Here is a 20,434-nt window from a genome sequence, read left to right as displayed (position 1 = left end):
GACTTCTTTGTTTTTCCTCCGACTGCTTTTTTTCTCTCTTAAAAATTAAAACAAAACAAAGCCCTCAGCGCTGCCAGCCGTAATGCTAAAACACGCAACACCGTGTTGTTGGGCGGACTTTCCCCCTCGCCGCCTGGCCCGCCGCCTGGCCGGGGCTGGAAGTGACGCAGCCGGATTTGCCTTTAAACCGCGGGCGGCGGTGGCGGCGGGAGGAGGAGGCGGTGGTGGTGGCGGCGGGTGGTGCCGGGGGTGGGGTTAGCGCCGCTGGAGGAGGAAGGGGGAGGCAGAAGCGGAGGGTTTGTGGCTGCTGGGAGCTGCTGCCTCCGCCGCCGGGCCGAGCTCTGGAGAGGAGTAAGTGAGAGAGAGGTTCGCGGTGTCTTCCCGCCTCATGGCGGCCGGGCTCTCCGCCACCCCCCCGCCCCGGTGTGGCCGTGGAGGGGTGTACCCTCCACCCCACCCCGTCCCGCCTCGGCCTGAGGCGAGGGGCGACGCCCGCGCCCCGCGTGGCCTGGGCCGCCCTGAGGGGAGCCGCGCTCCCCTCCTCCCCGGCGGGGAGAGTGGTTGTCTGGGAGCGGGGGCTGCTTTGGAGAGGGAGTCGTTGCTGTCGCGACGCTGTCGCGTCGGACTTGTGTCACTGCACGTGCTGGGGGCCGCACGGGGCATCGCCGCGGCGTCCCTGAAGCCGCCCGAAAGGCGGGTGCCCCGGCGGGGGTACGGCTGCCCGTCAGCCCGCCGCGGGGGGCTGCGGCCGGGGGGGGGGGTTCAGGCACCAGCCCCGCTCCTCCGGGCGCGGAGCTGGGGGCTGTGCTTCTCCCTTCCCCCTCAACCGGCTTTGCTGTTGTTTTTTTTTAGTTCTTAATGAAGTAAGCTTTTTGTAGTTATGCTAGTTTTCTCTCCAGGCAGAGAGGAGCGGGAGGCATCAGTTCTAAGATACCCGTTCTGCTGCAGACCCCTTCCGAGTTTTCTGTGCAGTTTGCTAATCTAGCGTTGGCCGCCTAAAAGAATGCCAGCCCCCGTGAAATGGGGAGCAGGTAACATGGTTATGTTTTTTTAAAGTCTTTTGAAAGGCTTAGCCTTGAAAACATAAAATCATTTGCCAACAGCGTATATCTATCTAATGATTTTTTAAATATTTTTTTTTTTGTGCCTAAGCATCTAAGTATGCTCATGTTCGTGGTTGCTGGTGGTTTTTCTTCAGCTACCGTTACTGTTAAATACAATAAGTGGATGAGAACCAGTTTGTTTAGTATCCAATAAGTCTGGCAGCTCTACTATTTCCCAAGTAGTTAGCACAATCACTTGTTGATACTAAATGTTGCTAGGAGTGGATGTTATGAAGTAGGATATTAAAGCTGGAAGGGAACTCAGAAATGATTCAGTCTAATCACAGGTGACCATGTCATCTGTAAAAATTGATTCCTGAAAGCTATTACTTTGGCAGGTTTTTTCTCTCTTCTGGCTTGCTGAGAGAACTTTCCGAATTTTACATGGTTGCTTTGATGTCAGAGCCTGCGTAGCAGGCTGAAATAATGGAAACATGTACACTTTGCCAAAATTCAGGCCCTGGCATAGTCCAAACGTTCAGGTTGGACTGAAGGACTCTTTGTAGGTATTTTCCTTGTATGGCTTGTGCAGTTCTCTGAGTCAGCAGAGTAGTTGATGGGTCCCCCATAGTAACTGATAGATCCCAACTTTAATCTTCCCTCCTAACATCTACTTATCAATCTCTTCTTTTATTTTTTAAAGTTATGGGAGATTTCTTTGTGAAAAAGGATTGATACTGTGTTCGGTTTTGGATTCCCAAAATCTGATGTATGAATGTGAGCAGAAATTACTGATAGTCATTCCTTATCATGATTTCTTACATCCACAATGACTTTATTCCCACTGTTTTCTTGACGGTGATCAGACTGTTATCTTTAAAATAAGTTCCAAAACCTCATTTTCAAAAGTTGTAGGTATCTTGAACCTTTGTTAGGTTTCAACCCACACTGTTCTTGGCTGTTCCAAACTGTGAAACTATGTTAGGGGCTTGGAGCAAATGATAAAATGTATTCTGTTACTAGAAATAGCTTAATTTGATGGGTTTCTATTGTGTTAATTTCAGGGAACTGTAAATACTCACAGTGTAGAGAGTATCCTTATTGAGAAGCGTATGTGTTTTTTTTATCCACTGTAGAATTAAACTTGCAAGACAAAGTGCTTAGGTTATTTGTCTTATATCCTGTTTGTTGTAAACTTTACGAGCTTGTTCCTATTTCAGTTGCTGTTGGAACTGAGATAACCACTGGGCATGATTCATGGAAAGGTCATAGCTGATAAGTGCAGCCTTGCTGCTTTGACGTCCTGTTACATGATAGTACGAGGTATTTGTAAACATTTTAAAAATTATTAAGTGGTGCAGGATTAGTTGCTTTTGTATTTTTATTTTTTAATTCCTTCAGATCTGGTTTAACTCTGGATTTGTGCGTATTTACGCCTCTCCTATGTGTGTCTTACACCCTACTCTGAGCTGCCACAGTCTACTATAACTTTCTGCTGCAAACCTTAATCTGGTTTCAGATTGGTACTCTAACTGCATTTTCCCCCTCTTCCCCCCCAGTCTTAGGACTGCTTCAGCATCTTTGGTTACAGGTGCAGTAAACCTATAAACTCACATTAATGTATCAGCTCTGACACTGCCTGTATTCAAGTGGTAGCAACAGTGGCATATCCAGACATATAAGCAGAATCAGCAGCTTTTTCTGCTGCACTTGTGTACAAGAGCCTTGTATTTGGAAGCCACTTCAAACTCTTCTGCTCTTATGACTCAATGTGAAGCAACAAATTAAGTTGGTTTTCTAGTTTAAACCTAACTCTCTTGCATTTTCACTAGCACTGATGAAACAGATGGATTCCTAGGTTGTCGTTGGAATTCCTACTTTCAGTTATGTTGGAAGCATTATAAATTTAAGTGAGCTTCCCCCCCTCCCCCCCATCTGAGATGTTAGCTCATTCTTCTATGTCTGTTTCTTCTTTCTGGTCTTCCTTTCTCTGTCTTCTCTCACCTGAAAAATCACGTGTACTCTTCTGTTATGTGGAATACTGTCATTTTGGTCCCAAGCTTTCAGATCTTTCTGACTTAGCCTGTTCAGATTGCTTTGGATTCTTGCTATTTTCACATTTCCAGATGAAGACTACTCTTATGAGCTCCCTCCCCCCCTCCCCACCATCCCCCGGATATTTAAACAGAATTGCTGTTCTGCTTGGATTGCTCTGCAGCATTCAGTGTAAAAAAAAAAATAAAAAATCTATGACTTCTCTCTGTTTGAAAGTCTAGTTTGGCTTTAGTAACTTGCTATTACTTGATTTAAAAAATGTTTATTAGCAACTTGCTCAACTTGTGATTTCAGTAGGGTTAGTCATCGGTTTGAATTCTCAGGACAGACAAACAGGTGTATCTGGTAGGATGAGCAGGAGTGGAAAAGCTTGCTCCTAAATATAGCAGGGAAAACTTTGGTAATATCTGTGTGATGATCCATACAGCAGTTGACAAACATCTTCAGGCTCTTTCTCCTGAGGTAAAAACCAACAAAACTCCCAAGTCAAACAATGGCTCCAAAGACTAATTAGCCTGGGATATGGTAGTCTTTGTAGTTGCTGGTCACATTAACTATCAAGCTTGTAGACATCATTGTGGCCAGCTCAGCGAGTCTCTGGCTAGAGTGAGATTATATAGTGTAGCTTTTATGATAGCAGGTTTCCAGACTCAACCCAGTGGATCCCTTCTGCATGAATGAGGGGTGTGGGCTGGCAGAGGCCTGTCTTCAGCTCTACTGCTGCCAGAGTTTTGCTGTTTGGGCTGAAACTTTTCACAGCAGCCATCTGCTTCACGGGAAACTGGGGAAGGAAGAGCAAGGAAGAAAAAAGAAGAGGATGTTGGCTCAGGAATGGATCAGCTGTGTGTCCGTGCATAAAGCTACTTGGGAAGGGGACAGAAAAAGGAGTGGAAGTCTTAAAATGTTTTATTTGTACTGAGCAGCCCCTCTTTACAAAGGGGAGCTAATATTTTAGCAATCGAAATGAGGCTTCTGAAACCTCTGATAATGTGTCCAAATTTGACCATGACCTGGTCTCAGAATGTGTTCAGTCTTAAGTCTGTTTATTGCGCATGTGAGTTTAGTACCTCTTACATTCTTTAAATAGTTGATCTGTATCAAGTATGCTTCATCCCAGGGCTTAGCCGTAATTGCTTGTCTGCAATTGTTTCTTACTGGTCTTGGGTGCAGGTACCGAAAGGAGAGCAAGACAACTCTCTTGCAGGCATGTTTATTTGCTTATTTTAATATTTTCTGTGCTTGGTTCTAGGAAATTAGGTGAAGAATGGGGAAATTCTTTGTGTGCAAGAGACAGGAAAAGTGGAGACAGTGCAGGTATCTTAGAGAAGGGGATGGGATGTATAAGTAATGGATAAGAACATAGGGTGGCTGCTACATGGCCAGTGGCTGTACCATAAAGAATAAGTCTACTGCTTCTACTTATTACTGTATTTGTGTAAATAATAATTCTGTGCTGTTCTGATCTAAAATTGTAGATTCTACTAATGCTACAAAGTGGAAGTCGTCACAGTCCATGTTTGCTCCAAAGGAAAAAAAAACAAAAAACAAACTACTGGTGGGGAAAAGTAGCATGGTTTGAACAATATGTTATACAAAGTGGGTAGCTACAGACTAAATGTTTAATTGTGGCCTTTCCTTACCTTTCAGTGATAAATTAGCAGCCTCCAAGTTTTTCAAGAGTCTCTTTTTAAGTGTGAAAATGAAGATGATAGGAAGGTGGAAGCTCGGTATGGAAGGTGGATATTTGTTTCAATGAAACATTAAATAAAACTGAAGAACTGTAAAATCGAACAAATGGAAAAATAACAGTCTGATTTTGCCTTGTGGAGAACGTTAAACTTGTACGCATGGAATGTTAAGGCAAAAAAATCAACAAAACTTAATGCATTTAGAGGAAGCGCTTTGGTTTATTATTTGTTGGGGTTTTTTTAAACCATAGGCCATTATAGGATGGACAATGTTATAGTGCTAACAGTAAAATACCAGTTTATCTTACAACAGAATAAAGAGAGAAGTAGCGTATGCAGTTGTGGCTTGTAACAGTGCATTTAAATCTGCATATCTTGTATATGCTTTCCAACAGAATCTTCATTGCATGAAACAATTATAAGAAGTGAGAAGTTTCATTTCTAGCTATAGAGAAACAATTATCTTTTTATATGGGTGACGTTGATTCTAGGACCTTTTTCTAACCAGTGCATTTCCAGCTTCTGTTTTGATATGCCAAATGAAGTAATAGGCACATGAAAACAGTTGCAAAAATTTGTTCTGGTCCTGCAATGTTTGGGGTTTTTTTCTCCTTAATATTTCCTATTTTTTTCAGCTTCATGTTGAATATGAGCCTTGTTATGATCAGTGAGAATGTAAAGCTGGCCCGTGAGTATGCCTTACTGGGAAATTACGATTCTGCGATGGTCTACTACCAGGGAGTCCTTGACCAAATGAATAAATACCTCTACTCTGTCAGAGATACGTATCTGCAACAGAAATGGCAACAGGTAAATACTTTTCTGGGACATTTTGAGCGAAAAGCATTAAAGTAGCAAAAATTGCCTGTCTTACGTAAACAAAAGTATAAAAATACTTACAGCGTTCTCTGATGTTATAGTGCTGTTATATATAGGCTTTTTTGTTATTATATAAACTTAAATAAGTCGTCTTTATGACTTCTTGCTCTGGCAATGACAAAACAGGCAATGGAACACAGCCCTGAGGAGCCAGAGCACCGTCTGGCTTGTCAGCTTCTTGCTGATGAGTCCCTCTTTTATGCTGAAGTTTTTTAGGCTGATATCATTTTGAATAGTTTTATTTCCCTCTCAGTGATTTAGTAATGTGACTTACAGATCCTTAATAGAAACTGAGTTGTGACTACCATGTTAATTTATCCTTAACACAAACCATGCTTTTTTTCACTGACATTCAGTCTATTAGGTTGCACTGTCTTCTGTCATACTTGTTTAATAGGCAAAATTTGCTAAAAGTCTCTTTGGTGTTAAATCCAAAATCTATGTGTTTATTCTGTAAATGTGCTGAAGAAAGCAGAAAAACCTTCTTAATATCTGATGTTACTCTTGTCTATTAAAGCAGAATCAGGTAGCTTGTGAAACCTTGTGGAATCCATCCAAGAGTTACGTGGTCTTGAAAAGAGGACTGTTACAAACTGATTCGCAATGTGCTTAATCTAGTTTTGGTTTGTTTTTTTGTTTGTGTTTTTTTTTTTTATCAGGTTTGGCAGGAGATAAGTGTGGAAGCTAAGCATGTGAAAGATATAATGAAAACTCTAGAGAGTTTTAAACTAGACAGTACTCCATTGAAAGCTTCACAACAAGAATTACCAGCTCATGATGCAGAAGTCTGGTCTTTGCCAGTACCTGCTGAACGTAGGTAAGAGCAAAACTGAAGACCTAAATTAATGTTTATCAGGGCAAAGTGTGCTTTGACTTCAGCCTGTTCCTGTGTGATTTTTGTTCTAGAGCTTAGATGTGTAACACTTACTCGTTCAGGGGTTTCTGGGGCTTTTATCATATAAGTTTGACATGAGTCGAGCCTATATATAAGATAATATATAAGATAAATGCATTGCCTGGATGCATTCCTGTCCAACCTGCTCTAGGTGAACCTGCTCTGGCAGGGGAGTTGGACCGAAGGTCCCTTCCAACCACTACCATTCTGTGATATTTTTTTTTTTTTTTTTCCCTGACTTAAGATAAATTTATCAGGGCATAGAAGCTGAACTCTATTTCTGAATTTATATTCTCATCAACTTTGAAATGGTTCTGCATGTAGCTGATATGAAAAGGAGGAAGAAGTATTATCAGAGTAACAGTAAAACCTAGAAGTGTCCAAGCTCAGTTCCTTTTGTTTAGCAAGGTGGTTCCCTGATCTCACTTAGGAACTGGTCAGTTAGGCTAGCATAAGCCCAAGGGAAGGGGTGGGAACAAGCAGCTGCAGGCGAGCCTGCTTATTTCAGAAGTAGTTTTGAATTATGCGGGGTTAGTATCTGTGGAACCAAGGCCTGGCGGTGTGGTTTGACAGTGTAGCTGCTGCTGAAAGGATTGCCCTACCCTCCACAGTTGCCTGAGTTGTTTTTTTTCCACTTTAGTTTTTGTTGGCATTGATTAGCTGGTTTGGGATGCTAAACTGGTAAAAAAAAAAAAAAAAGACACTGGTTTGTGGGGCTAGTGTTTTTTGTTTGGCTTTTAGTTGGTTTGGATTTTGTTGTGGTTTTGTTGTTTTGTTTTTTTTTCCTGAGATTAGCTATCTGAACTGGTTAATTGGAGGGTCTAATGCATGCCAGTGGTAGCATGAAGGAGGAAACAGGAATGCATGCAAAGCAGACATGGAACTGTGTTTTGACAGAAAGTGACTATTTAGATCAGCTTAGTTGTACTGTTAAACTGTTCTTTGAGGCTTTGCATTTACAAGGTATTTCTCGCAGACTGATAACTTCAGTCTTTATGGGTACATTTTTACATTTAAAAAAAATATTTATTTTGAGTCTGCTTTCTGAAATAAATGGGTCTTGTGTGATCACACTGTTTCTGTTCATTTCATTTAATAACTTTGGAACACCGGTAGCCAATTTCATTCAAAACTTCTGGAAGGTAGAACTTTCATAATGTTTTGAAGCTTTCTAGAGAAGAGATACACAAACTCCTGTTTCTGAAAAGGAAAAGACTTGAGAGAACTGTTTCTGTTCCATTTACCTTGCCAGCTGGTGAAGTCTTGAGTTGTGGTAATATGAAAAAGCCACAGTGAAAACTTGGACCATGTTGCGTTGGAGTAACCACAGCAAATTCCTATATTGAAATAGCAAAAGTCACAAATTTGGGTGGAAATTAGATATCTAATTGCACTATTTCTTTATTTTGAGCTTTGGGGTGGAATTCAGAGGTGGCTAGGTGTTCATAAATTAAAGTATAGATTGGTAGATACTCCATTTGGAGAGTGAAAAGACTTTAACACGTAGGATCTTACATTAGCATATTCGTGTTGTCTAATATGGATTTCACCCTGAAGAGGTATGTACAGTTCTGACAAACTCACTGCTTTGAATCAATTAAAGACAACTTTTATGAAGGTACTGGATCCTGTTATATCTTGGATGATATGTCAAAACACAATCTATTAGTCCAAGTAAATGCTCTCAAGATCGGAGTCTTCCATTTTCTGTTCTCTAGAAATATACCTGAACTTAAACTTGACTGATAGCTTATTAACGCTGGAATTTTAGGAAGTCTCATGGAAAAAGTGTGTCTGCAAGAGTAACGGATTTATATGAGGAAGAACCTGAATTTTAAAAAAGAAATCCATAATACCAATCACAATGCTGGTTTATTCATATGTGCTTCTAGAAGTAGTCTAGTTTCAAACAACTGGAGGCCTCACATACACAAGAAGTGAAAATGAAGTGAAAATAAAACTGTCATTCCCAAGAAACCTTTACATTTCTCTGGGTAGGAGAGTGAGAACCACTGTAATAAGGAGAAAATATATTGGGTTGGGGTTTTGGGGGGGGAGGGTGGGGGGTGGGGTCAGGGTGTTCTTCTAAACTCCGTAATACTAGGATTACTTTTATTTATGAAATATACAAAGCAAGGAGCTTGTTTTAAGCAAATGAGCCCTGAGCTTGTGCCAAAGGGAAAATGGATTTTAAGTGACTATCTAAAAATGCCTGTCTTGCTTCTGATGTACAGTTTTTTATCTTGAGCAAAATGGCTTTTTAGTTTGTAACTACTTGATTTGATTATGTAGTGCTCACCAGTGACTTTACACTGAGGCTTTTTGCATATGTTACAACTAATTAGACCTTCGCCAGGACCCAGAAAACGTCAGTCTGCTCAGTGCAGTGATTGCAGAGGTCACAATAATCGTATAAGTGCAGCTGTCAGAGGCCCTCACCGTCCATCCTCTCGAAATCCCAATGATAAAGGGAAGGCGGTCCGCAGCCGGGAAAAAAAGGATCAGCAAAATAAAGGAAAGGAGGAAAAGGTAAGCTTGCAAATAACTTAATGAAATTGAGAAACTGAGTCTTGCTTTCTTAATACTGAGTGTATTGTAAAATTAGATGCCTATAAAATATCGGTGTCCTGATTTGAATCTCACCTTGTAAGGTATCTTTGCTTTATGGACAGTCTTGGTTATGGGTTAATTAAAAAAAAAAAAAAAGCAAACCCTCATCTGGAGGAAGTGATCTGGGAAACATGGGCTTGTTTACTGCAACTTGGAGATAGTTGTTAAAGTTATACCACTGAATTACTGAAACTGAGCCTGATGGAGTTCATTCAAATGGGATCTCCTTGTGGGTTCTTTGCTTTCTTACATTTTAGACTGAGGTTGATTTGCCTGTTCTAAAGCATTTCAAGATTTATTTAATCTTAAAGGGAGGCCTCTATTTATTTTCTGTTGAGATCTAGTATTAGCTGCAGGCTCTTTAAAACAAACAGAAACATAACATACTTTATGAGAGTGATCTATAATCCATTCTTTGCAATCAGAGTGCTGTAATTTTTACTTGTGCTCTGGTCTCCGTAAATTTAGCTGATGACCGGAGTAAGAGATCATATGGAAGACACTAAATTCATAGTTTTCCAGTCTGAATAAATAAAATATCTATGTAGTAGTTTGTTAGCTTTAGCAATCTTATGTTGTGGCAAGGTGTCATGGCCTGAGGAAACAATTCCACCCTTGTAGTTTATACTATGTAAGCTACTACTTTTATTAGGAGCTAAATTACATTGTCTTTGAGTGATAATCCTCTCACTAAGGATATACATACACAGAGACAGGATAGGTCTTTTTTCTTTTTTACAGTTGTTCTGTCATCACCAGTGCTTGCTGTTAAGTGTATAAAAAAATGGGGTATGTCTAGTGCATTTTATGTCTTTTCAGTTGCATGGTCTCTGCTGTTTGAGCCCTTTCAACTGTGTAGCTTCTTTGCTTCTGCTCTACCACAGAGCTGCTTCTCTGCTGTTCTTGTCTGTGCTTTTGTATCAGTTAATTAGCTCTTTTTTACTTTTGTGGTCTTGCAGATCACCTTTGCTCATCTTACATATGGAAGGCCTGCTTAATTTCTTTTGTGTCTCATATATATGGCATATTTATGACACAGGATTTGAGATACTCTAGCTCAGTGTGACACACTCTGATCCAGTCTCACACATAATTCCCCCTGCCTAGCTACTGTCTCAAATAGGTTTTGATTTCTCTGGGAGAAGAGGCGAACACTGTTACACTGGGATAGGTGTATGCAGTTCTTATTATCTACTAAAACAAAGAAACTGCATCAGTACAATATGCTGGCTTTGGGGAGAAGGAACAGGACCAGGGCAGAACACAAGTCTGGGTGAACCACATAGATCCTGCAGTGCAGCAGTAATATCGATGCTTCATAATTTTCATGATGGTTTATGTTGCTGCCTTCTAGAAATATGATGCTATTGTGGAATTGTTATAAAAATCCATTAGTAGCATAACCATTGTTATGTATTTATGTTGTTATATCCTTTATATGTAGAACAAATCCACATCTGAGATTTCAGAGTCTGAACCAAAGAAATTTGATAGTACTGGATATGATAAAGATTTAGTAGAAGCTTTGGAAAGAGATATAATTTCTCAGAATCCCAACATTCGATGGTAAGTTTGAATACTGCTGCCTTTCTGAGTTGTTAATTTTTTTTCCTGTTATACACTATGACAAGAATTAAGTATTTTAACATATGCTTACATATAAAAAGTACCTACAGGTTTTATTTACTCATTAAATAGGCAACTAAACTTCTTATGTTGTTGAAATTTTGAGAACTCTTTTTTTCCACCCATGGATTCATAGAATAGTTTGGATTGGAAGGGACCTTTAAAGATCATCTAGTCCAGCCCCTTGCCATGGGCAGGGACATCTTTCCCTAGATCAGGTTACTCAAAGTCCTGTCCAACCTGACCATACAAAGCTTCTCAAACTTTTCTAAGAGTCTCGAGATCAATTTTTTACTTACTCTTTTGCAATGTATCAGATTCTAGTGTCTGCCTGTGTCTCTTCATTTAAAAACCTGTTTTGCTGCCCAGGGGTGTACCAAGATAGAAAACCAATTAACAAAGACGTTATGTCAATATAGGAACCCTTTGAAATCTTGCTAGATGTGATGTGACTGCCAATATAAAATACAACCACGTGCCAGTACCTTTACATAAATGTGTTAAATATTAAACCTTATACAATGGTTGTTTTGTGTTCCAAATGTTTCCGAGCTAAGGTGGTTTTGTGAGGATTAAATGAGCAAAAATCTTCTGGCAAATAAAGTAGGCTTTAAAAAAAACTTAAACAATCCCACAAACAACTTTGTATGCATGCAACTATCATGTATTTCAGTTTAGTATGTAAATATATGTTTCAGTTTTTATACTGAATCTTAAATTACAGCTTCAGATTTGAAACTAGTTGTCCATATAGATATGTCTTGAAACCAAAGTATTACTTGGGCACATGCTGATAAGCGGAATGCCCTGAGAGTTACTGTCAAGAAAACAAGACCAGCCTATAAAGTATGTAAGAATTAATGTATTTGTAACTCTGAAAAAGAATTCTAACAGTTCTTTTTAATTCAGCTCCATTTACTAGTCTTCAGTAAATTGTTCTTGTAATGGTGAAAGATGGTATTCAAATTTCAGGGAAGCCAGCCTCTTGACAAAAGAAGAAAGCATTGCCTGTAATTAGCATAAGTTTAATCGACTGGTCTTATTCTGCTTATTCTTTCTATGAATAAGAACAGTGCTCTAGTGAAATAGTGTGTCTTTTTGCTTTTGCGTCTAGCTGGAGTCTACTAGCCTGATGCCAACTGTAGCTGTTGTAGGCTTTTGCCACTAGAACGTAAATAAATCCAACATATTTTCCTGAATTATGGAAGAGCTGTTACATAAGTTTAATTGCATAATGTTTTGAGCTGCAGACTGATTCTTTCGCAGCCTGTCTGAATCTGTCACGCAACTTTCTCTTTTTTTTTTTTGTCAGGGATGACATTGCTGATTTAGTAGAAGCCAAAAAGCTGCTTAAGGAAGCTGTAGTTTTACCGATGTGGATGCCGGAGTTTTTTAAGGGAATTAGGAGACCGTGGAAGGTATGAAAAAATCTGATCCTGTGATCATAAGTAGGATTCTGAGATTGGATCTTGGCGGAACAAGAAATCTCAGGTGTTTTACAGTTTATATAAATTCTTTCCACTTTTTAGTAACAAAACTTATGGTAAATAATACTAACAAAATAAAGATGTCAGCCAGATAAATAGACTGTCTTCAGCTATATTGTTGCAAGTAACTTTTCCAGGGAAAGCTTACATCTAGTATTTTAATATTACACTATTAAACTGTGAAATTGGCTGTGTTTTGATTCTTGTCCTAAAAGTGGTTCTCTTTCATTCTAATAGGGTGTGCTGATGGTTGGTCCTCCTGGTACTGGAAAGACTCTCCTGGCAAAAGCTGTAGCCACTGAATGCAAGACTACTTTTTTCAATGTTTCTTCTTCCACACTTACCTCAAAATACAGAGGAGAGTCTGAGAAACTTGTTCGTCTACTGTTTGAAATGGTGATTGAAGTTTCTGAACATAAATAGTGAGATAATGAAGTAGAATTACTTCTGGAATAGTGAAACCTTGCCAAGATTTAGAACTCATAGCATATATAAACAGCTCTCCAAGCTTCAAACACTTTAGGACCTTCTGATTTGGCCACGTATATTCAAGATCTGGTTATTCCTAAATAGCTTTATAAAAACTGAAAAATTGGGTCCTCTTTATTTTCAGGGTTAGCTTGTTACATTAGAGATAGCTCTCTCTAAGCTGTTGAGTGCTATAGAACATACTTGAATGTAAAACTGGAGATGGAATCTAATTGCTTTCTGGGTGAGAATCCTACTTAGGTTGTGCGTGTTTTGTTGTTGTTGTGGGTGATTCTTTTTGTTTGTGCTCAAAATAAGTGGGCTTCCAAACTGTAGTTGGCTTCGGAGCACATAACACTTTGAAATTGGCTCAGAATATGTAGTCTTTTTTTTTCATGTGTTACCAGGATTGCGTGCCATGTTTGCTAGGGTACCTGGTACTGAAGGGGGCAGCAGAGTTGCAATTACAGTAGTCAGGAAAGTCAGGAAGTAAAAGATCTTTTACAATATAGTTTTATCATATTAAATAAGTTGGTATCATGCCTGTCAATCAAAAAGGCATATACACACTGGACAGCATCTCAACTGCTGTAGGACAATAGCTTTTATTATCGCAGATCCTCGTCTTTGACCTCTCTTGTTTTCAGAAAGGTTAGTTATTTTGCGGTTGACCTGTATCTTGGACAGGTTCCATATCATGGTGTCCTAGCTTAGTGTTTGTCCTAGCTTTAACTGAGTTCTTATTCAAGCTTTCTCTGATGACTTTCACAGTTGTAAATATTATTCCTAATGTGTAAAACTGCCTTTAGCTTATTAAACATTTGTTTATAGCCCTAACAATTATGGGACTTTGCCAAAAACTGTTCTACTCAAATGTTATTAATGAATGCACAGCTGCTCTGTAGTTGTGTGCAATGGTCAAAGGGAAGATTAGGTATTGTTTGATACTTATGAGTTGATTCATTGGGTAGATGTGTCATTACCCAGCTCTGAATATGCTGCTGTTTAAGTGTGAGTAGACTGCCATTTCAGTTTCTGCTTTATCTTTTGCTTTCTTTAGGCTCGATTTTATGCCCCGACAACTATATTTATTGATGAGATAGACTCTATCTGTAGTCGCAGGGGAACTTCAGAGGAGCATGAAGCGAGCCGACGTGTGAAGGCAGAACTGCTAGTTCAAATGGATGGTAAATAATCTGATCGCTGGGAAGCGCTGGACTGGAGGAAAATTGAGGGAGAAAAAATAATCAAAACTTCATTCTGAAGAAGCAATTTGTTTGAAAGCCTTACATAAAATTGGGGTAAAAAGATACAAATGCACTATTTGAACTGTCAGTGTGGAAGGAAAAAAAGATACCAATTATAACAGTCTTTTAGCATCTGAGCAATGACCTTATATTACTGACCCAGAATAATGAAGATTCAGTGGAGAATACGAGATTTCAAAACTACAGAAGAAAGAGAGTATTAGTTGCTCCTTTCAGTCTTTACCTAGCATATCACTTACTTCTCCAAACCAAGTAAAAAGCAGTTCAAAATAACTGTCACCTGTTCCAATTTAAACTTCAAAGGCAATCATTACACTTAACTTCTTTGGGTTCTCTTTTTTTCTCCTAAAGACAGAAATAAAAAATTAAGGCAATTTTTTATAGATGCAGTTGGGAGAGTTTTCTTTTTAAAATGCTGAGTTCGTTACAGCTATTTGGTTAATACTTTGCAAATCAACAAAATTTTAAAGTAGGTAACACTGTGCAAAGTTGCTATAGAGGCATCCTTTTTGTACTCTTTTGGTGAGTAGGGAAAAGGAAAGGAGCAACTGAAAAGTGGTAATCTATGGAGTAATTTGTGATAGAATTCCATGAGTCAAAAGATTTGTATATTTATTTCTGGTTCTCTGAGGTTGATACCCTTTTATATTTGACTTTGAATAGTAGCAGAGCTGTAATGCTGTTCTCTTAACTCAAGTATATACAGAAGCTAATTTTATTAGTAACAACTATTTGAAGTCCTTTTACTTGAGCGTTCATAAATGGTGTTTTATATGCAAATTTTCAAGTAGAGTAGGTACAATGGCTATTCTGCAGCCCAATCCTGTGGTTATAAGCAAAAACAGTAAATGCAGATGGTAGCAAGTTTAATGAAATTAACTTCTTCATATAGCAGCAGCTTCTGTGCTTTAGAGACTGAGGTTTTCTCTCTGCCTCCGAGAAGTGTGATTCAGTCCACCAAATGTAAACATTCACTTCAGCAGTTAGTAAGAATCCACCTGAGTATGTGAAATATTTGGTGTGAATTCAGAAGTGAAGAAACTTTGTAGGGGAGTAATGGTGGTTTTGCGTGGCTGTTACTGAGTACTGTTGGGGAACGGGGGGGGCATCTATTTTTTGGTGTGGTGATGGTTTTGGGGGTTGGTTTTGGTTTTCCTCACGTGCTGTTCAGGACACTGATGTGGAAATTCAAACACTGTAATGGCAGAAATGCAAACAATTTTGCTGTAAAAGTGTTCCAGCCATGGTAGAGAGAGACTTCCTGATCTGAGCAGTGCCCTTTGCCACTGCTTCTAATTAAACAGTCTCAGTTTTCGCTTACAGGCTGTCGTATAGATGAAAAACTGAACTCTGTTGCACTTAATGATTCTATTGCACTTGGATTTGCTAAAGTGCAATAGAGTAGCTCCTTTAATGTTACAGAATTGTGGATATTGTTCTCTCTATACATGAAAGTTCATAAGGCGTATGTACATTTTGCTTTCTCTTTTCCCCAATGCAGGTGTTGGAGGGGCTACTGAAAATGATGATCCTTCTAAGATGGTCATGGTACTTGCTGCTACTAATTTTCCTTGGGATATTGATGAAGCCCTAAGACGGAGACTAGAAAAGAGAATTTACATTCCTTTACCGTCAGGTATGAAGACATAGGGAGGGGAGTGGTTGAAAAGACTAAAATCTAAACTTTGTCAATATTCCTTTAGTTTTGATCACCTGGTTTAAAAATCTAATTGATAACGTGTATGGAAACTCATTTATGAATTCAGGACCGGGTTAAATCTAAAGATTGAATGTTTACCTTTGGAGCAAGTACAATGTCCTTTTCTCATTCTTCTCTCTTACCCCTCTTTGATTCATTATTTATCTTCAGAAAGCAAATGGTATAGGCTCAAATTTCTGTTCTTTGTTTAGCAAAAGGTAGAGAGGAACTCCTAAGAATAAATCTGCGAGAGCTGGAGCTGGCTGATGATGTTGACCTTGCAAACATAGCTGAGAAAATGGAGGGTTATTCAGGTGCAGACATTACCAACGTATGCAGGTATGTTAACATTGCATCATTTGTGTTGCTGCTGCTACAAACTCTGAGAAAACTGTTTGTAAAGTAACTCATTTACATGATCAAAGTTGCTGGATAAAAACAAACTTTTATGTCTGGCTAAAAGGTGAAATACTGCATTAATATCTGCCTAGATTTCCATTTGATATTTTCATATAATAATGATAAAGAGCAGTTGCAACATAGTAATCTAAACAAGCTATGATTTAGGTAAAATTCCATGTTCTTTCATGTACACCAAATTCCTTACGTGAGGAATATCCACAGGATGGTAGACTTTAACTTGTAGAGTTGCAGTCATTCCAGTGAGGTTCTACTACTTCAACAGAACGTCCATGTGTAAGAGGCGATAGTAGCAAAAGCTAGAATAACTGAAGTAGAAATGTGGAGTGTTCTTCCTTCATGACACAGAAAAGGTATACCATACCTTTTCCTCTGCCTCCTCCATCTTCACTTCTCCTCCATAATGTCTGCATGCAATTATTTATGGGCCTATTCTATAACCTAGATTCTTGAAATAATTGACTAAAAATACCTTCTAACCCTTCCCCCAATCTTTTCTTTCAAAAACTGAAAAAGGAAGGAAAGGATTGCTCTTTTAAGAGACTAGTATCAATCATCTGGCTTACATCTAAAGACTTGCATTGTCACAGTTGTGGTGGTGGCAAATTATGGAATAAGCAGTATGGGACAAATAACTGAAAATTCTGTTGTCATCTAATAAGCACCTGTGTAACTATGCTTTCAGGCTTTGGAGGTAGCACTAAAGTGTGGCAGTGCAAGGCTTCAGCTCCAAATTGTGCCAGCACAACTGTTGCGGGGCTGTACTTTGAACAGGGTAAGAGGACTGTTCTGGATTAAAACCATCTCCTTGTTACCTTCCTCAAACGTAGATCCATTTCTTGCCTTGATTCCTAATACAGCTCTGCAAACACTTGTCAGCACAACTGAGAGGACAATATGCTGTGCCGCAGGGATGAATGCAGGTGGCCTGTATGCGGAACTGCCTCCAAAGGCTCTTATCAGCAGGGTCTCTTAAGGCTGAACTAAGAGTCTGGAGGCTCAGTACTATTTCCTGAACAACCCTTACACAGTGTCTGGGAAAAGAATGGTACGTTAGTCGTTCTGCATCAATGTTTTGCAAATTTGTTTCATTTGTAGGTTTGTGAGATGAATTTGTGTTCTTTTGCGCAGTCTTAGTGCTGGTTGTGCTTTGAAAGGAGTTTGTGCTAGTAGGTTCATCTTATATGAAAGAGAGTTTATTTGGCCTGCTGCTTTGTACGTTTTAGCTGCAGATTGTCTCCTCTGGTCTGTTCACTGTTCGCTATTTGTAATTATTTTATACCGGATACCAGTACACCTGTTTAAAAGTCAGAATACTTGTAATGTTTTCAAGTGAATTTCATATCTATGTATACACACTCTGTTGCTTTGTATTCTTAATCAAAGTCCATTTGTACAAATGCTATTAAAAAAGCAAAAACAAGCAAAAACCACAAAAGGAACATCCCGGTCTTTCATCTGCGGCAGTCTCCTTAGAGATGACTGAGGTGGCAGCAACCAGAAATCCAGACAAACTGGTGCACGATTTGAAATTAGTAAGAAAATACTCATATTAGCCTGTGCAATTTACACTTTGCTAATGGTGTCAGGAAAACCTGATCTTAAATGTGATTGTTTCATTTACATTGAGACGAAAAGACATTTGGCTGATTTAAAAGTGCTTTTGTATGGCTCAAACATACAGTATATAAGCACAGTGAAGTTCAAATTTGTAGACTGTAACAGTCCTTGCTAGTGACACGAGCAAAACTTAAGAAAAAGTGAGCCAAGAAAACTGGTTTCCTCAAATTATTCTCCTACCTTAAAGAATTTGAGGTGAAATCCAAAGTTTGCTGAGCCAGAGTGAAAACTGGTCAGAGATAACAGTACAGTTCCTAACAGTCAGCATGTAACCATGGAAAATGAAGGTGCAACTTTAAAGACATTTAGGAAATGTAAAATCCATCCAAATTGCATATTAGATGTGAGTATGAACTGACTTTGAGTCGTTGTTTTGAGTGGACTGTGAAGGTTGAAAGGCCTTTGGAACGGAACTGACCCTTGCTGTGTGTTCCAGTGGGTGGCCGCTTATTTTTTTGAATGTAGCTTTGGTGCTTCTCCAGGCACTAAGGCTGCATTTGAGAAAGTACTGAGAGTTGATGTTGGAATAACTGTCAGCAAAATGACTTTACAGAAGAAAGTGGTGGCAGCTGACTGGAATTTTGTGGGTGTGGGGGTATTGGTGGGTGTGTTTTTTGTTGGTTCGTTGGGTTGTTTTTGTTGGTTTGTGGTTTTGTTGGTTTGTGGGTGGTGTTTCATTTTTTGTTTTTGTTTTGTTGTTTTTTTTTTTTTAACTGCTGTCTGGGGGCAAATTAGATGCATGGGATGCTTCCCCCTGTCCCTGCCCCGCCACCCCACCCCCAATTGTGTAACACTGGTTTTTAGTTCACAAATGATGATATAACAGCAAAGCATGGTGACATTTGACTAAGGTGGAGTTCAACAAGGCAACTTTTTGGGGTTGTTCTGAAATTCTAGTTATTGTATTATGCATTCTAATTGCTAACAATTATTTAGTAAATCCATGAAGTCTGTCAGTTATGTTTTCTTTTCGGGGGAAGTGGTGGAATTGAAACAGAATATGCTGAAACTGTCTTTCTAAATCCTCCTAGAAGATAAGGTATAAGTTTTTCTCTTTGGTTTCTCACCTACTAATATGATATGATACTGTTGTGATATTGCCAGGATTAGCCTTGCATCTTTTTGCTGTTAGACAAAATAAGTAGCATTTTCTTCTTATTATAAGTTACATAACAATGAATTAGCAGGAACTTTAGTCTTTCATTGTTATCACCTTGTTTATCACCTCACCAGCTCATCACCTGCTGCTACTGATATTACTGTTGGAAATCCAAATGCAATCAAACTTAATGCAACAAGAAGAAGACACACCTGTAAAGTCACTTAATGCTTATAGAGCTCAGAAGTTTGAAGAGCCACAGGCTGAACAGATTTTTTTAACATTTAGCTGTGAATGTATAGATTGGAGGTAGATACTGTTGACCCCTCTGTCTTTGAAGTGAGATTTCGATTTGGACCAGGAGACATTCAAAATGTTCCAGACTCTTCTCTTATGTGTCAGAGGAGTGAAACCATTATTTTGCCTTGTTCCTGTTTAAAATTACAATAAACAGCAGCTACATCATAGGCATGCAGTGGCATTAGATGAATCAGTTAATCTTTACCTCTGTTGCATAGCCTGTGAGTAGTAGCTATTCAAAGATCCAGTGAGGATAAATTCCCCTTTCAAAAGTATGGCTAGCATGGTGTTGTAGGCTGTACATGCACTTGGAGATCTTCCCGTAAAAAATTACAATTCTTCATTGTATCTTTTTGAATGCAACAGTTTAACTGCAATGCTATGTTGAGCCTTTCAAACAACTGAACTTGCCATCCTGTATAGAGTAACTTTTTTTTTTTTTTTTTGCATCCTTAATAGAGATGCATCGTTGATGGCTATGAGAAGGCGTATTGAAGGCCTGACACCAGAAGAAATAAGAAATCTTTCCCGAGATGAAATGCACATGCCAACAACTATGGAAGACTTTGAAATAGCTTTGAAGAAAGTTTCTAAATCTGTATCTGCTGCGGACATTGAGAAATATGAGAAATGGATAGTTGAATTTGGATCATGCTGAGTTGTCTTATCTTGAAGAAGCCACCTGAAGTCTTAAAACAGCTTTAGAAGTAATAAGTAGTGTGTCAGTGCACTGCGTGCTCTTTTTAACTTTTGTAATTTAAGAGCAACAGATGTCTAAATAAATTTTTTTTTTAAAATGCAAATTCTGTCTAGCGCTCTGAACTAGCTCAGAAGTTACCCATCTTTCTCAAATGCAAAAGATACTGATGGGATCTGCTTTGATCGTCAAGGTTTTAAAATGACTTAAATTTAATACTAGAACTCTTGCATCAGGGGCTTTACTCTTGAAAAATAGCTATTACACCAAAAAAATCCCAAACTAGCCGCACTGAATGAGTAAGGGATGCTGAGAACTAGAAAATGGAATGAACGAGATGCAGTTATATAGATGGTTTTGCTAGCTGATCCTGGGGAATTCTGCCCTTGAACTGTATCTAAGGTGTTAATAAAGAACCTGTACAAAGGCTGACATCTAGAACAGCAACCCTTGCCTTCCTAACAGTCTATATATTCAACTGAAGTTTAAGCAAGGGCTAAGATCATCGCTGGCTTACAGTATCTATTAAGTAATATTAAAATACAGCCAGTCAGTGTAAAGTAATTCCATGCAGCCAGCA

At 39.0% G+C, this 20,434-nt stretch overlaps 1 protein-coding gene across 4 annotated transcripts; it reads left to right on the top strand.

The window, feature by feature from the left end:
• Positions 1-270: 270 nt before the first annotated feature.
• Positions 271-19,947, top strand: KATNA1 (katanin catalytic subunit A1). 4 transcript variants are annotated; one of them, XM_082480288.1, is made up of 12 exons: positions 271-351; positions 2,264-2,366; positions 5,422-5,596; positions 6,325-6,482; positions 8,906-9,089; positions 10,615-10,736; positions 12,109-12,214; positions 12,521-12,679; positions 13,812-13,938; positions 15,521-15,655; positions 15,931-16,057; positions 19,617-19,947. In XM_082480288.1, exons 3-12 carry the CDS (start codon positions 5,426-5,428, stop codon positions 19,813-19,815), a joined length of 1,488 nt encoding a protein of 495 aa, XP_082336414.1. In that variant the 5' UTR covers positions 271-351; positions 2,264-2,366; positions 5,422-5,425; the 3' UTR covers positions 19,816-19,947. The 4 variants fall into 4 exon arrangements, with proteins under 4 accessions (XP_082336414.1, XP_082336412.1, XP_082336413.1 ...); XM_082480287.1 differs by having other exon boundaries at positions 318-366; XM_082480286.1 differs by lacking the exon at positions 2,264-2,366 and having other exon boundaries at positions 272-351.
• Positions 19,948-20,434: the final 487 nt, after the last annotated feature.

This window comes from Vanellus vanellus (genome assembly GCF_965231255.1).
Source record: "Vanellus vanellus genome assembly, chromosome: 3".
Lineage (NCBI taxonomy): Eukaryota > Metazoa > Chordata > Aves > Charadriiformes > Charadriidae > Vanellus > Vanellus vanellus.
Note: the sequence above shows the minus strand (reverse complement) of the source record. Positions and strands in the feature narration are given on the sequence as shown.

Coding starts and splice junctions, on each gene's coding strand:
- KATNA1 (XM_082480285.1), top strand. CDS start 5,342: ATGAAAACAGTTGCAAAAATTTGTTCTGGTCCTGCAATGTTTGGGGTT. Junction 9,090..10,614: donor ATAAAGGAAAGGAGGAAAAG/GTAAGCTTGCAA, acceptor CTTTATATGTAG/AACAAATCCACATCTGAGAT. Junction 15,656..15,930: donor TTACATTCCTTTACCGTCAG/GTATGAAGACAT, acceptor TTCTTTGTTTAG/CAAAAGGTAGAGAGGAACTC.